Here is a 17,250-nt window from a genome sequence, read left to right as displayed (position 1 = left end):
TATATACGGCATGTGTGTGCTCAGCAACATTTTGGGTGACTGCCATTTGCTCTGTGTGGGTGAAGCTTTCCTGAGGTTTATGCAGCCTTAAAACTGGTTGTCTCCATCTAACGTGGGAAGTATGCATGAGTTGCTCAAGAGTTATCTATTTTGTTGTTTTGTGGCGACTGGACGTGGTTTGAATACAACTCAATTCACAGGTACTTTTCACATAGGCTACTCTGTTCATATATCCAGTTAGAAAGTGAGGCAATATCCTTGACAGTCCCATAGTACATTAATTTTAAATTTCTTCATCTTCTCTTGTATATTTCTATCTGACGGAGATTACCATGGAATAGTCTTCTAAGTGTCTAATGATGATAAGTTGGTAGACATAAGAAACTGGCACTTATAGATGTTGGCACAGGCAGACAAGACAAGGATTCCTGGATATTCCCGTTTCACCCCAAGGGGCTTCATCATCTGTGCGTAGTTCTAAATCATATAAACATAGACACGTTGTAATATATTATTCAATTGAATTTGTGTAATATAGGCATTCTAGTGGCTTTGGAATCCTATCCACAGCCATCCCTTGAGGGGCTCGAACCACCAACCACCTGATTAACAGCCAGACACACTTCCCACTGTGCCACAAAATTTCCGTGAGCAAATGCAAAAATACGCTTAACTAAAATTCAAGTAGGGGGCACGGGTGGCGCTGTGAGTTAAACCACAGAGCCTAGGACTTGCCGATCAGAAGGTCAGCGGTTCAAATCCCCGTGATGGGGTGAGCTCCCGTTGCTTGGTCCCTGCTCCTGCCAACCTAGCAGTTTTGAAAGCACGTCAAAGTGCAAGTAGATAAATAGGTAGCGCTCCAGCGGGAAGATAAACAGCGTTTCCGTGCACTTCTCTGGTTCGCCAGAAGCGGCTTAGTCATTCTGGCCACATGACCCGGAAGCTGTACACTGGCTCCCTCGGCCAATAAAGCGAGATGAGCGCCACAACCCCAGAGTCAGCCATGATTGGACCTAATGTTCAGGGGTCCCTTTACCTAAAATTCAAGTAGGAGAGATTCAGTAAGGACAATTGTGTTCTGCTGCTGTGGCAGCAAAGACAGAAGAGCCACCTGTGACATTCTGAGAAACCCTAGTATCACTTCACAAGAATGTGCCACAGTGACCCTTATTATGATAGTTATTAACTTTACATACCATTTCATTCTAAGTGGTTGACAGTTATGAAACCAGTTACATAAGCATTAAAATACAAACGTTCATAATTAAAATCCACAGTAGAAGAATCCCATTAAAGCTGCTGCATAATTAAAAACTGGCCACTTGGGTCAAGAGACCAAGGGAAATTGACTTGCTCATCCTTTATACTGGCAGCAAAGAAGTTCTCTCAAGCTTTCAACTTTGTTCCAAGTTGCATTGAACCGGTTTCACATTGCAGCCAAATTCAGGGAACCATTTCCGTTAAACCAACTTAAGACCTGAAACGGCAACCTTACTCCAGTTTGTTATAATTCTGATTTGGTGTAAACCGCAATTTCCCATATTCAGATATGAACAGGAAAACTCGATTTGTTTGAAATGTCAAAGGGCAGTTAAGAATGTAGGAAGGGCCTGGTGGATGAGGTCCATGGCCCCTCTAGTATCCTGTTACGACAATGGCCAGCCAGATGCCACTGGACTCAGCTACATTAGCAACGAAAAAGCGTTTTATATGCGTTATAACACTGTGACACCAGGTGGTGCTGTGGAGTCCCGTCTTCCGTCAATGTAATTTCCCATTATGAAGTTTACAACGTGTTTTCCTGAAATGCTTTTTTGATGTGTCTAGATCCAGCCTTTCACACCTGTTCTATAAACTAAAAAACTCCCAAATACTGCAACTTTCCCTCTTAGTGGGGTTTCTTCACCCCATTTTGGTATCTTAACCTTTTCCTGTTCTGCCTTAGCCGTTTCCAGTCTTTTTGTGTGATAAATTTATTGCTATTGACTGTCTAGTCAGAGGTTTGCTGGCTATTCCTTACCCAATGCATATATTTGTAAATAAACAGGTAGTATCATGGAGAGGCCACCAGCATTTTTTTCTCAGAAGGAAACGAAGAGGGGCAATGGCTACTCAGGAACTATTTGGTGTTTAATTTTAATTTGAATACCAAGCCTTAAAGTGCATAGAAATAGCCTTCCACCCACCGCTCCTCCTCAGTTCTTCATTTCTTTTTTTCTCCCCCTCTGATTTTCATCGCAACCTTTCTTGTCATCCGCAGGGCAAGGACAAGGACAATTTTTTCCAGGAGTCATTGACCTTTTTGGTGACCTTAGTGGAGTGACTGAATTTCAGGCCAGCCCTCTTGCCACCTGTGGATTTGCAGCAGTGGCCGTGGTGTATTTTGCTTTACGAAGACCTACCCAGTTTTCTGGGTGTGGTGGATCTGAAATATTTCATAGTATAGTATAGTATCATAGAGTTGGAAGAGACCACAAGGGCCATTGAGTCCAACCCCCTGCCAAGCAGGAAACACCATCAGAGCACTCCTGACATATGGTAGTCAAGCCTCTGCTTAAAGACCTCCAAAGAAGGAGACTCCACCACACTCCTTGGCAGCAAATTCTACTGTCGAACAGCTCTTACTGTCAGGAAGTTCTTCCTAATGTTTAGGTGGAATCTTCTTTCTTGTAGTTTGGATCCATTGCTCCGTGTCCGCTTCTCTGGAGCAGCAGAAAACAACCTTTCTCCCTCCTCTATGTGACATCCTTTTATATATTTGAACATGGCTATCATATCACCCCTTAACCTCCTCTTCTCCAGGCTAAACATGCCCAGCTCCCTTAGCCGTTCCTCATAAGGCATCGTTTCCAGGCCTTTGACCATTTTGGTTGCCCTCCTCTGGACACGTTCCAGTTTGTCAATGTCCTTCTTGAACTGTGGTGCCCAGAACTGGACACAGTACTCCAGGTGAGGTCTGACCAGAGCAGAATACAGTGGCACTATTACTTCCCTTGATCTAGATGCTATACTCCTATTGATGCAGCCCAGAATTGCATTGGCTTTTTTAGCTGCCGCGTCACACTGTTGGCTCATGTCAAGTTTGTGGTCAACCAAGACTCCTAGATCCTTTTCACATGTAGTGCTCTCAAGCCAGGTGTCACCCATCTTGTATTTGTGCCTCTCATTTTTTTTGCCCAAGTGCAATACTTTACATTTCTCCCTGTTAAAATTCATCTTGTTTGTTTTGGCCCAGTTCTCTAATCTGTCAAGGTCGTTTTGAAGTGTGATCCTGTCCTCTGGGGTGTTAGCCACCCCTCCCAGTTTGGTGTCATCTGCAAATTTGATCAGGATGCCCTTGAGTCCATCATCCAAGTCGTTGATAAAGATGTTGAATAAGACCGGGCCCAAGACAGAACCCTGTGGCACCCCACTAGTCACTCTTCTCCAGGATGAAGAGGAACCATTGATGAGCACCCTTTGGGTTCGGTCAGTCAGCCAGTTACAAATCCACTGAGTGGTAGCATAGTCAAGACCGCATTTTACCAGCTTCTTTACAAGAATATCATGGGACACCTTGTCAAATGCCTTGCTGAAATCAAGGTAGGCTACATCCACTGCGTTCCCTTCATCTACCAGGCTTGTAATTCTGTCAAAAAACGAGATCAGGTTAGTCTGACATGACTTATTTTTCAGAAATCCATGCTGACTATTGGTGATCACAGCATTCCTTTCTAGGTGCTCACAGACTGTTTGCTTAATGATCTGCTCCAGAATCTTCCCTGGTATTGATGTCAGACTGACTGGGCGGTAATTATTTGGGTCCTCTCTTTTCCCCTTTTTGAAAATAGGGACAACATTTGCCCTCCTCCAGTCTGCCGGGACTTCGCCTGTTCTCCAGGAATTCTCAAAGATGACTGCCAGTGGTTCTGAAATCACATCTGCCAGTTCTTTTAATAATCTTGGATGCAGTTCATCTGGCCCTGGAGACTTGAATACATCTAGACTAGCCAAGTATTCTTGTACTATCTCCTTAGTTATTCTGGGCTGTGTTTCCTCTGCTGAATCATTTGCTCCAAATTCTTCAGGTCGGGCATTGTTTTCTTTATCGGAGAAGACTGAGGCAAAGAAGGCATTGAGAAGTTCAGCCCTTTCTGTGTCCTCTGTTTGCATTTCACCATCTTCTCCTCTGAGTGACCCCACTGTTTCTTTGTTCTTCCTTTTGCTACGAACATACCCATAAAAGCCTTTTTTGTTGCTTTTAACCTCTCTAGCAAGCCTGAGTTCATTCTGTGCTTTAGCTTTTCTGACTTTGTGTCTACACGTGCTGGCTATTTGTTTGAATTCCTCTTTGGTGGTTCCCCCCCTTTTCCATTTCTTGTACACATCTTTTTTTAATCTTAACTCAGTTAAAAGTTCTTTAGATAGCCACCCTGGCTTCTTTAGGCACCTTCCATGTTTCCGTCTCATTGGTATTGCCTGAAGTTGTGCTTTTACTATCTCCCTCTTAACAAACTCCCAGCCATCATGAACTCCCTTTCCTTTTAGTATTACTGTCCATGGGATCTCACCAAGCACTTCCCTAAGTTTTAGGAAGTCGGCTTTCTTAAAGTCGAGAAATTGAGTCCTAGTATGCTTGGCTGCTCCTTTCCGCTGTATAGTAAACTTCAGAAGAGCATGATCACTCGCGCCTAATGATCCTTCCACTTCTACCCCACTAACCAGGTCATCAACATTGGTTAGGACCAGATCTAAAATGGCTGGGTAAAAAGGCGTGTTTTGAGGAAGCTGCAGAATTTCTTTCAAAACATCCAAATGGCATTATTGGGTCAAATTCCTTCGAAATTGGTACACTTGGATCTCTTTCTCAGCACAATGCTGAATGCTTTTCCTTTTCTGTCATTTTCTGAATCAGTTAACACTCAATCAATGACTATGATTTCTGTTGTTGTTTGGATTTCTTGCCCTTCCTTTACCACAGGGTCCCAGGGTGGGTCACAACAATAAAATGCGTAATTAATTCTAAAACCATTTAAAAGAATTTCCATTCAGAAGATCCTTGTGTTTGTGTGTGTAGTGTCAAACTCTAGGTAAAAAGGCGTGTTTTGAGTCTATCACAGAAACACTATTCCTCAGCTTAGTGTCTGCCAGAGAGAAAACACTCAGGCCACCATTTCTCACATTTCTGAGAGTGGTGGTAACCACAAGATGCCCGCTTACCCCTGCTGATCTTCCATATCTGAGAGTGTTTGAAAGAAAGGAGGCGGTCTTTCAGATATTTGGGGCCGTAGACTTCTTTGTTTTTATAGCATTTGTTCCCCGCTCTTCAGCCAAAGGCTCCCAGAGCGGCTTACATAAAATCAAAATTAGACGCTCTCTATCCACAGGCTTACAATCCAAAAAAAGGGACAAGGAGGGAAGAGGAGAATAAATTTTTAAAGGATTTTAATTAATATTGTTTAGGATATTAAGCACTCCGACTACTGACATAGTAGGGACATTTTTGTAACAACAAAAATAAGTGTTTATTTGCCAGGATTAAGAGATGGTTGAGTTCAAACATGCAGAAGCAACATGTGGTACAGTCCTTCCTGGCATGTTCCATCTCAGATTGCAGATAGGGGAGTGCCCTCCAAGGTAAAATCAAAAGGACTCTCTACAGATGAGGAGTGATCATGTCAGCATCAAACTTGGAGGTGTGCATAGGAAATGCCAACTTACATTTCCTTCCTGCATCTCCCTGGCTGTGTTTTTATCGATGTGACCGTGTAACTTAGTGCTCAGGGAGAAGGGTCTGTTGCTACGTTGTGTGCCCACTGTTTTCCATGGAAAGGGAAATGTTGAGCAGGGGACCCAAATTATCCACCCCTGGTTTAAAACATGGCATATGAGATGCAATTGCCTTCTTCCTTCGCCAGCCCATTGAGGTTGGATATCCCTTCCTTCAACATGCACAATTTCTGTGATTTCTCCCTCCCCTTCCGCTTTTCAGGTTTGCGGACCTGGAATCTGTATCCAGTCATACCTCGGGTTGAATATGCTTCATGTTGAGCGCATTCAAGTTGCTCCGCGGCAACCCAGAAGTAATGGAGCGCTTTACTTCCGGGTTTCACTGCTCACGCTGCTCATGTATGTGCAGACGCTCAAAATGACGTCATGCGCAGAAGCGGTGAAAAGTGATGCACGCATGCGCAGACGTGCCATCGCTAGTTACGTTTGCTTCTGGATGCAAATGGGGTTCTGGAATGGATCCCGTTCACATCCCAAGGTACCACTAGTGGCAATATGCAAAGGGGCAGAAATCGCACTGGCCATGTCGGTATTCCTCCCACAGATCTGAGGGATCAATGGGATCAATGTTTGCATCAATGGGACCAATGCCATCAATGGATCCATGCTTTGCTACCGGGATCTCTGCATCCTGCCTATCCCTTACAAATCTGAGTGTGTGAGGCACATTTGACACACACGCAGAGGAACACCAGGGCAGCGTCCTGCCTGTGGAAAAACCCCAAGGGAACATCCTTTTCATTGTGGGAGAAAGCAACAGGAACTTCAACAGCAAGGCCTGTGCCATGGAAGATATGGAGAAGATGAGGAAGCATGGGAAGACGCACTGCGCCCTTCTCTCCTACCCGGAAGCAGGATGCTTGCTGGAGCCTCTGGGCTCACCATTCTGTTATCATTCCTGGTCCCCCTTTTTACCTCTCCCTGTGTTATGGAGTGTTATGGAGAAGGGAAGCCCTGGCCCATGCAGCAGCCCAAGAACATGCATGGAGAGAGATCCAAAAATTTCTCGCATCTTCACCTCAGCCCAAACCAAATTAGCAGGCTCTGAATATGTGTTAGTTCGGAAGCTGGACTAACCCTTCTTCACCCATTCAGGGGGTCAGACTAGACTTGCTATCAGGCCAAGGGAGCTGGCGTTTATATGCAGACAGCTTTCCGGGTCATGTGGCCAGCATGATTAAACCGCTTCTGGCACAACGCAACACTGTGACAGAAACCAGAGCGCATGGAAACACCGTTTACCTTCCCGCCGCAGCGGTACCTATTTATATACTTGCACTGGTGTGCTTTCGAACTGCTAGGTTGGCAGGAGCTGGGACAGAGCAACGGGAGCTCATCTCGTTGCAGGGATTCGAACCGCTGACCTTCTGATCACCAAGCCCAAGAGGCTCAGTGGTTTAGACTGGAACTGATGGGCATTGAGAATCCAAAAATGTCTGTAGGGCATGTTCTCTATTCCTGAGCTAAAAAGAGTCTTTTCTTAGAGACTGTATACATCTGGAGACCAATATGTGAGTTAAGCACTAACTGATAATCTTTTTGCCCCCCATGTGAGCATGAAACTGTGCACTGTACAGATGTATACATTACCCCAAGAGACAGAAGCTGCTCCAGGAAAGCCCACTTTCTTCATTACTCCATTGCTCCCGACTGTCTCCTCTTGAGATTGCTTCTGGCAATGTGTCATGTGTCTGTATGTACTGCCTAGTTCGGCTCTTAGCTGTGAGGGGCATTTGCCTGGCCAGTCAGGGAACAGTATACTAAACTTGGTGACTGTCCACATATGACTGGTGTACCTCTGTATCTTCAGACGGACACTGAATGCACGAGGAATATATAAAAAGGTTGCTCAGGCAGTAAGCGGATACTCCCAAGTTGGAATAGTCCTCCTGTTGAGACTAGATCAGTCTTCCTGATATTTCGGTCTCCAGATGTTGGACTACAATACCCATCATGCCTCAAATCAGAACACCACCTTTTGGGGCTATACTCACATGTGAGTTATACGGCCCATCAAAAAGCACTTTTTGGGGGCACAATGCCCCAAAATGCATGTTTAGGGGTGCCACGCAAGATCACTGCCCCAACAGTGGCGTGGCATGGGGGGTGCAGGGGGGGCCCGGCCGCACCGGGCGCAACATCTGGGGGTTAGGGTTAGGGGGCGCAAATCCACGGGTTAGGGGGCGCAAATTACTTGCCTTGCCCCGGGTGCTGACAACCCACGCCACGCCACTGTGCCCCAACGACCCTCTTTTTGTGGGGCAGCAATCTTGTGCAGCGTTCCAAAGCAAGTTTCTTTGGGTGCCATGCCCCGCCCCCCCAAAAGTGCAGCCCAAAGTGGAAGGTCACAAGAAAAAAAATGGGGTGTCCTGTTTTTTTTTTTTAATATACTGCTTGATTATAGAATATTGCTCAGGACCGCAGGACTTCAAGGACTGCCTCTCCCTGTATAAACAGACTCTGTTCAACATCTCAGGCCTACGTGAGCAACACAAGAACGGGCCTTTTCTGTAATGGCTCCCCATTTGTGAGATGCTCTCCTCAAGGTTTGCCTGGCACCTTCATTATGTATTTTTAGGCTCCAGGTGAAAACCAGCCTTTGGATGATTAATAATAATAATTAAAAAAAAAATTATTTATACCCCGCCCTCCCTGGCCAGAGCCGGGCTCAGGGTGGTTAACACCAGTAAAATTACAATAAAAACATAAGGGGGGGGAACCAATTTAAAATACAGTTTAAAATGCAATTTAAAATGCAGCCTCATTTTAAAAGTAGCCCATAAATCAAAACCGTAAGGGGAGGGAAATAGAAGGGTCAGACTGAGTCCAAACCAAAGGCCAGGCAGAACAGCTCTGTCTTGCAGGCCCTGTAGAAAGTTGTCAAGTCCTACAGGGCCCTAGTGTCTTGTGACAGAGCGTTCCACCAAGTCGGGGCCAGTACTGAAAAGGCCCTGGCCCTAATTGAGACCAATCTGACCACCTTGAGACCTGGGACCTCCAAAGTGTTGCCATTTGTGGACCTTAAGGTCCTCCGCGGGGCATACCAGGAGAGGCGGTCCCGTAGGTACATGGGTCTTAGGATGCATAGGACTTTAAAGGTCCTACAGCCTTTTAAATGTATCTGTGGGAAGGGGGGTGGGTTACTGTTTTACTGTTTTGGTTTAATTATTTACTGTGTTTTATCTTTCATTTTATTCTGCGAACCACCCTGAGATTTTTTTGATGAAGGGCAGGATATAAATTTAATTAATAAATAATAATAATAATAATAATAATAATAATAATCTCAAAGCAGTTTACAATGACGATGCTTGCCATGAGCTAGGAGATCCCAAGTCACTAGTGACCACATTCTGGAAAGCCAAGTGATGTGGCTGTACAACAAATATTTCCCTCCCGACTCCTAGAACAAACGACAAAGCCCTGATGCAAAGAGTTTTGTGATAAGGTGTTTTTTTTTTTCTTCAATCTCTTTTGGAAAAAAAGTTTATACAAAAACCCAAGAACCAACATGGTAGACATTTCAGCAAAAGTACAGAAGAGAGGCTCCATTCCTCAAAGGAAACACTCTATTGGTTATCACCATGCTATAGAAAATAAATGAGATGCAGCAGGAAAGCCCTAGGACAAAGAAGATCGACCAGCAAACTGGCCCCTTTTGTATTCTTTTACTCTGTTAACAATAATACTGTGCAAAGTGGAAAACCAGTTTTGGATACAAATGCATCACGGTAGGACTCACGGAAGGTAGGGATTGCCTGTTCTCACGATGACTAGGCAGGCACTTCTATGGGAAAGGCATGCCCAGATATATTAGGATTTAAGAACTGGGTCACACACATTATTATAATTACCATGTACGAAAGCAGTCAAGTTACGGCTGGTGAGAGTTTTGAAGGCTCCCTCCCTACAAGCAAGGAAAGCTGCAGTGGCTGTGTAGCCACCTTCACAGCCGAAGAGAAGTCAGTGGTTGGGCTTTTTGGCCTTCTGTTGTCATCTCCATTTATCTGGCCACAAATATTCCTGAACAGTGGGGAGGGGGGAGGAGCAGAGAAGATGAGCTGCAAGAGATAACAAGAGATGACAACGGGGGCATTCAGATGTGGGGGGATATTCATTGCGTTAGTTTCCCTAATGCTAGAGCTTTTGTCCATTTTCTAACGTCCCTTTCCCACTGTTGCACTACGGAATGGTGGATTTTTGACCGGCGCGTCATGCCAAATTTCATTCAAAGCAGTGGCCGTGGGTGACACGACAGCAAAGGTCGCTGGACGTCAACACTCCCTCATCCTTTTTGCATATGCCTGCTTCGGTTTCCCCGCGATCCACCTGTAAAAATGGCAGGAAAGAACTGCATGCTGGTGTACTGCTCCAAATTTAATCATTTGACCCCCCAAATTCCTGGGTTAGTGGGGTTGCAAGAGGATTTTTCCCCCCTGGACATGGAAATGATCGCTAAACTTCCACTAGATTTCTGGAGTTGGCTTTTACTGTTGCGTGAAAGCTCACGTACCATGTGGAAACTAAAGATCAGGGAAATCTCGGGGAAGCAGAATAAACTGCCAAGCGAAGGCAGCCAGCGCTAGGAAGAAGCGTGGCCACAAACTCTTCCTTCTCTTTAGGGCTTAAAGTCCCTCTAGCTTTTGTTACTCATAGGCAGGAAGCTTCCAGAGGTCTGAACAGCCACAGCCGGGTTGCTACCCACATGGCTAAGTGCGACATGTTGCCAGGGTCCAATTCCCCACTCATGTCAACAGCACGAATGGTGTTACTTTATATTAGCACCAGCGGAACAGAGTCACAAATTTATTAGCCTAAGGCTCCTTTCTAGGTGGTTAGATGATGTGCTAATGCAGCAATGAAACATTTACACTCCTCCTATTACAAAACACTAGGTGGAACCACAGTGATGGCTTCAAACCTTCCAGACCAAATTTTTTTTCAGGGGGAGGGGGCCCTTTGCGATGCACCTTGCGGTGGGCAGAATTCCATGTGTGCCGAAGGGTCAGAGATATTTCGGTCCAAGGGTCAGTGCCACTCCCAAAGTTATCCATGTCTTTAAAATGCATGCAAATGCCACAAAGGAAGGATTACACACATTGTCTATTTCACAGCGAAGATGGACATTTGGTAGAACTCTGTGGTTGGATGAACATGTCTGTGAAGTTTCCTACATGAAGTTTTTATGCTCCTTAGGAGACAAGTCTTAAGAAGCATGTTTTTATATATCTAAAAAAAAATATGCTCCGAGCTGGACTTAAGCATATTGTGTAGACCATTGTTCTTTGGCCTGTGACTGCAATAACACTTTAGGGTTTCGGTCCCAACTTGTGGCTCTATCAAAAAAAAATCTGTATAAAAACTCGAACAATATTGTGCTGGCTATTTGAATGTAGCCAGCACAATGGCCCTCTCAAACAAATTCACTAAGCTCTCAGTCCTGCAACATTCAGTCCTGCATGCTGGGGGTCTTAACATTTAGCCATTGGCCATAAACTGCCGTCACTTATTCCTGCAATCCATGGCAGTAATCTTTAAGACAATGCACAAGAGTGTGCATCTGGGCTTTCTCTATAATTTCCACGGTAACGGCTCCAAAGGCTGCGTTATTTTAAATTTTTAAATTTTAAGAGTCATTTGTCTGTGGGCTCCTGTGAGCAAGCCCTTGTTGGGAGCAGATGCTGGGAAGACTACAGAAAAAAGCCACAAGGCAGTGTGTGGATTGCACATAAAGAGGACCCCAGGCCCAAGGAAAGCAGTCTAGAGGAAGCTACCTGAAGATCTCACAATCGTGCATCTGCTGCATCAATTTCCTGATGAAGTTCCATGGAGATGTATGGAAATTCTGAAATGCAGTTCGGAGTTCTTTTGCTCAACTCCCGTGAGCATCCATGGGACTTATTCAGGAAGAGTAAAACTTTGCAGCAGGCTAGTCCTCATGTTCTTACCATGCTGAATCAGGACTCAGAAAATACATATTTCTCATCATCAATAGCCTAAAGGTTTAGATCCCGGTCATGCTGTGGAAACTCTGGGGTAACTTCATTCAAGTACCACAGAGTTGCACCAGCAATGACCAAAACTGTCCCCTTTCATTTACTGGAAGCATTTTCCCTGGTAACAAAAGGTTAAAAGTGAATTAGTATTATAATTCTCATTTAATTTATTGTATATAAAACAAAACCGAAAAAGGTCTGTGTACAAATATCACAAAACATCAACAATTCCCAAAGATGTAGTGCCTCAGAACACATTTTAAAACAAGAAAAGGTCTCTCGCTTTTTTTTGTTTTAATTTTTGTTCCCCTCTCCTCCCTTTTGTCTTAAATTCTGGCATAAATATATTAAAGCTGACCAAAAAGGTGGAAGGAGGGGGGATTCCAGGGTGAGCTACATCACTTCCTCATACAAAAATGTACAAAACATTAGCTTCTAACTAGACATAACATAATACTGGTCATCACAGTTTTGACAATTAGTATAACTGTGTGTCGTTGTGGGAGTATTGTGTACCGGAGGGCGATAAAAAATAGCTTCTTTTGCCATCTTTCAGATCAGGTTACTTCAGTCATAGAGGCAGAATGATTCTATGGAAAAAAAGAGAAAGGACACAAAGCACAGAATACTTTTTAGTATGATACAATGCCGTCTGGATTGTCAAGACTCAAGTTAGGTAGCCAAAATAAATCGAAACCAATTCAAAAGATTATGCAGGTTACAGTGGTACCTTGGTTCTCAAACACCTTGGTACTCAAATGCCTTGGTTTCCAAATGCCGAAAACCCGGAAGTAAGTGTTCCGGTTTTCGAACGTTTTTCAGAAGCCAAACGTCCAATGCGGCTGTCGGCTATTGTTTCCGGGGTGCCAGCACCAATCAGAAGCTGCGCCTTGGTTTTCAAACATTTTGGAAGTTAAATCAACTTCCGGAACGGATTAAGTTTGGCACTTTTGTTTCTGCTGTTTATTTTGTGTGTTTGTTTTTGAGGCTTTTTCGGTTGATTTGTTTTTGTGACTGTGAGGAACCCAGTTCCGCTATTGATTGATTAATTGTGTGACTGTGGAAATGGATAACCGTAACTCTGGTAAGTAACTTCCAAAGGGTTGATCTAGCTCTCAGGCCAAAATGTACCCACGTACAAATGTACTAAGCTACCCCTGGCTTAGACAGGACCGGATGAGATGGACCGATGGCTTGATGTGGTCTGAGGCAGCTTCCTGGGTTAAAGGGCAATCCTAACTCTGGCTTCTGCCCTGGTGGGACTGAATGTGGCAGTGGGGCCATAGATGCACAGTGCTTGGAGTGGAAAGTGGGAAGGAGACATAGATTTTGGTGGAAATCTGGTGCCAGCAGTCGAGCCCAAGCCCAGCAGTCAAGCCCAAGCTTGGTGGTCCAATAGATCCTGGACCGATTCCAGCACCCATTCAGCAGTTGGGAACAGGGGGTTTGCATTAACAGATCGATGCTAACATTGATTTGTAGGTGGAGGCTGGCAAGGCTGGGAGGAGGGAAGCCACTGCTTAATCCACACAAACACTCAGCCAGCGGAAAGGTTTTTTTTTATTGTTCTGGTAGGAAAGAGAGAGAGAGAAAGAGAGAGAGAGGGAGGAAGGAAGGAAGGAAGGAAGAGAGAGAGAGAGAGAGAGAGAGAGAGAGAGAGAGAGAGAGAGGAAGGAAGGAAGGAAGGAAGGAAGGAAGGAAGGAAGGGAGGGAGGGAGGGAGGGAGGGAGGGAGAGAGAGAGAGAGAGAGAGAGAGAGGAAGGAAGGAAGGAAGGAAGGAAGGAAGGAAGGAAGGGAAGAAAGAATGAAAGAAAGAGAGAGAGAGAGAGAAAGGAAAGAAAGAAAGAAGGAAGGAAGGAAGGAAGAGAGAGAGAGAGAGAGAGAGAGAGAGAGAGAGAGAGAGAAAGGAAGGAAGGAAGGAAGGAAGGAAGGAAGGAAGGAAGGAAGGAAGGAAAGGAAGAAAGAAAGAAAGAAAGAAAGAGAGAGAGAGAGAGAGAGAGAGAGAAAGGAAAGAAAGAAGGAAGGAAGGAAGGAAGGAAGGAAGGAAAAGTTCCAAGCTCGTATGTGTCTGTTCCCTCTCTGGAGGAATGTAACAGGTATTGGCAGAAGGGAGTCTGCCCCATTCTCCAGGATTTCACAACAGACAGAGAAGAATTTTGGAAAGATTTGGGAAAGATTGCTCCAATTAAAATGAAGGTATTGCCCAAACTATTTTTTACCTTTCAACATTTTAGCAATATTTTTAACACCAAAGATGTTAAAAACACAGCAGAAAACTGCCCAACCAGTTTATCTGGAACAAAGAGAAGGTGGTAATAGTGATTTTTTTTTGGGGGGGGGATGGGAGATGTAGGTGCTCAAATGCTACAGAGGAGCAAGTGAAAATAAGAACTGATTTCCCTTAACATTATATGGCATTCTGTTTTGGAAGCAACAGGAGTCTGTCTCGGCTAACCAAACCAGATTACCCCGAATGAATAAAAGGTTTAAGAGGGCAGAATAGACGGCACCTGTGCACTCAATGTCTCCAAAGGACTTTCCACTCTGGGAAACGCCATCAGGGGCATTCCTCGTTGCTCTTCGGGCTTTGATTTAGAAGGAGCTCCGTGTGTTCCTTTGAAATTATGAACCACGCATATTCCCTGTGGGATGGGGGAGAAGAAGAGAACCCAGATCAGTACAGCAATGATGGAAGACCCTCAGTTAGCAGGACACAGTAGCTAAACGTCTTGTTTTGGAGTGACACCATGCTTCCTCATCCAGGCTGGTTTATAGTAGGGCCACCATGAGAGCCTTTTCCCAAGTTGGCTACTACCAGGAACTATGGCATTCGTGTGTCCTGCCTCAGTGGGACAGGTGTGGTTGTCTGCATCTTTATTTTATTTTTTAAAAATGCTCTTTTGCTGCCTCCAAGCTCTTGTGACAGGTAAGAATTATGAATCACTGCAACTTAATGTAAAAGGTAAAGGTAAAGGACCCCTGGACGGTTAAGTCCAGTTGAAGGTGACTATGGGGTTGCGGCGCTCATCTCGCTTTCAGGCTGAGGGAGCCAGTGTTTGTCCACAGACAACTTTCTGGGTCATGTGGCCAGCATGGCTAAACCACTCCTGGTGCAATGGAACATTGTGATGGAAGGCAGAGCACACAGAAACACTGTTTACCTTCCTGCCACAGTGGTACCTATTTATCTACTTGCACTTTGATGTGCTTTGGAACTGCTAGGTTGGAAGGAGCTGGGACAGAGCAATGGGAGCTCACTCTGTTGCGGGGATTTGAACCGCCGACCTTCCGATCGGCAAGCCCAAGAGGCTCAGTGGTTTAGACCACAGCGCCAGCTGCGTCCCTTGCAACCTAATGTAGGGGCACCATGACAGTGGGGCTTTTCCAATGTGGAAAGGATAGCAAAATAAATAAACCAGAGCCATTCACCTACCAGGAAAAGAGCGACCGCACTTCCCAAGATGAAGCCTGCAATGACGTCCGAACAGTGGTTTCGATACTCAGAAACTCGGTTGAGCCCAGTAAGGAAGGCAGCACATAGAGTCCCCAGGCACAAGACGGGCTTGGCGAGTCGACTGCTTTTCGTCTTAATTGTGCTCGTGATGTACATCTGAAACACAGTCAAACCAGATCGGCCTTAAGAGACCCGAGACAACTTGTATCAGATAGGGATAGGGGAGAAACTGGATCTTGTTTGCATTTTGATGAGAACCTACCTCGTTTTCACTTCCCGATATGAAAGGCCTCTGCCCTTCAAAACCCAAGGATGCCAAAAAACACACAAAAACAGGGAATTGTGGCGCAGAAAGAAATACGTTGCTGGAAATGATATTAAAATGCATGACGGGAGGGAAAACTGCTTGCAAAAATGTGAGTATTAGTGAAACAGGCGCTAAAATGCTGGCCAACTTGCTCAGGACTTTAAAAAAAACACCACGATTTTCATAGGAAAATGTCCTGTTTCTCTGAACAGTGCAAGGAGAACTGATGGCTTGAGCAGCTAGTGAACTCACAGGTAGTCACACTGTCTGAGAGTGTTTTGTCCCTCGACTGTGTTTTTGCTCTCCTGCTCAGGGCTGTTTCACAACAGCTGAACTTTCAAGGGCTCATTTGGATTCCCTCCATCTTTGCACCTTGCAAGAGGAAGCTGACCTCTTTAGCTCTCCTGAGCAGTTCTTGCCTGCCTGCCTGCCTGCCTGCCTGCCTTCCCTCTGTAAGAGCCACCAAGGCCCTCAAGGCCTGAAGGTGGGACTTCTCAAACAAATCTAGCACTTTTCCTAACACCCCCTCTGACGAAAAGTATTGTGGGACTTCTTACAAGTCCTGGTTGTTTAAAATGAAAGATTTAAGTGCCATTAGGAAGTATACCCTTTTCTTTGGCTTTACAGAATTAAATCCCAAACGAAAAAGGGTGTAAAAAGCTTATTAAAAATGCTTGAAATAAAAATCACGAATGGATGCAGAAATGTGGGGATCTGAATTTAAGATTGGGACAGGTGAGCAACAGGGAGAAACCGAAACAGATGATCCCCAAAACTCAGAGAACTCTCTTGATATTCTATCTGTGCACAAAGTATGAAATGCAATAGTTATGCTCCCACCCACAACAAAACATATACACACACCAGCCATGGGAAGCAGCCACTGCATTCAACCTCGGAGACTGGCCTTTTTAAGTCTTTTTCTACTGCATGATCTGAAACCGGGTGATGCTTCTTTTATTAGGTTAGCCAACTGTCACAGATACAATTTATTGCAAACACTGAACAGATGCATTCAATGGTGGGGTTCACACAATGACTCCATGCAAAGCACCCCGGACATTCCTGGCACCACTATTCCTGTGAAGGAACGTAGATATGAACGGCTTTATCTACAGAAAGCATCACAGTGGTTCGAAAGCAATATAAAATGCCTTTAAAAAGCACTGGGTAGAATTAAACGTAGCACTAAGTGGGGAAGGAGGAGATTCACTACTTCGGTGGGACTTTCCACCTCTCTCTTCCCCTTGTGCACCCCCCAAACCTTTTCTGGGTGTTCTTCCAAAGCAGAATTAGGGGTTGCAGGAGGAGGAGGAGAGGGGGGCAAAGTCCCATTGCACATGTGGATCTCATTCCATACATGCAACAACCCATTGTCAAGATTGTCAAATCCCACCCATCGTCAAGATCACAAACATTGTTTTGGCGTTCAAAGACTGTTTTCTGGGGCAATCATATGGGCTTAATAAAACATGGCTACAAATATGCAAGCACTAATGAGTGCATTGTAACAGGTCTAGATAGCTCAGCTGGTTAGAGCGTGGTGCTGATAATGGCAGGGTTGCTGGTTTGATCCACATATGGGACATCTAGCTGAGTTGGGCTAGATGTATGGGAATTTTCAGGGAGGCAGGAGAGGATATATTGTTTATTAATATCTTTCCTAAGATATTATATAACTTTGCAGAGTTTTACTTTCTCCTTTTAAACGCACAGCGGATAAC

At 44.8% G+C, this 17,250-nt stretch overlaps 2 protein-coding genes across 6 annotated transcripts in view; one reads left to right on the top strand and one right to left on the bottom strand.

Annotated features, from left to right (window-relative positions):
* Positions 1-6,211: 6,211 nt before the first annotated feature.
* Positions 6,212-6,817, top strand: BAAT (bile acid-CoA:amino acid N-acyltransferase; the record flags this gene model as incomplete). The annotated part of the gene is given in 5 exon segments (XM_083592454.1): positions 6,212-6,316; positions 6,320-6,432; positions 6,434-6,718; positions 6,720-6,777; positions 6,779-6,817. Coding segments are annotated over 5 exon segments (600 nt in total).
* A 2,388-nt stretch (positions 6,818-9,205) lies between these two features.
* PLPPR1 (phospholipid phosphatase related 1) overlaps positions 9,206-17,250 on the bottom strand; it is a 158,727-nt gene continuing 150,682 nt past the window's right edge. For 4 of the 5 annotated variants that reach the window (XM_083593900.1, XM_083593898.1, XM_083593899.1 and 1 more), the window contains 3 exons: positions 15,199-15,375; positions 14,276-14,407; positions 9,206-12,355 (listed from right to left, as the gene is read on the bottom strand). In XM_083593900.1, coding sequence (XP_083450026.1) covers positions 12,323-12,355; positions 14,276-14,407; positions 15,199-15,375 — 342 coding nt within the window. In that variant the 3' untranslated portion in view covers positions 9,206-12,322. The remainder of the gene's footprint in view (positions 12,356-14,275; positions 14,408-15,198; positions 15,376-17,250) is intronic. The other variant, XR_014543026.1, reaches the window with a different exon arrangement.

The sequence above is a fragment of the Podarcis filfolensis genome (assembly GCF_964270895.1).
Source record: "Podarcis filfolensis genome assembly, chromosome: 17".
Classification (NCBI taxonomy): Eukaryota; Metazoa; Chordata; class Lepidosauria; order Squamata; family Lacertidae; genus Podarcis; species Podarcis filfolensis.
The sequence above is the reverse complement of the archived record's forward strand: the minus strand, read 5'-3'. Positions and strand labels throughout refer to the sequence as shown.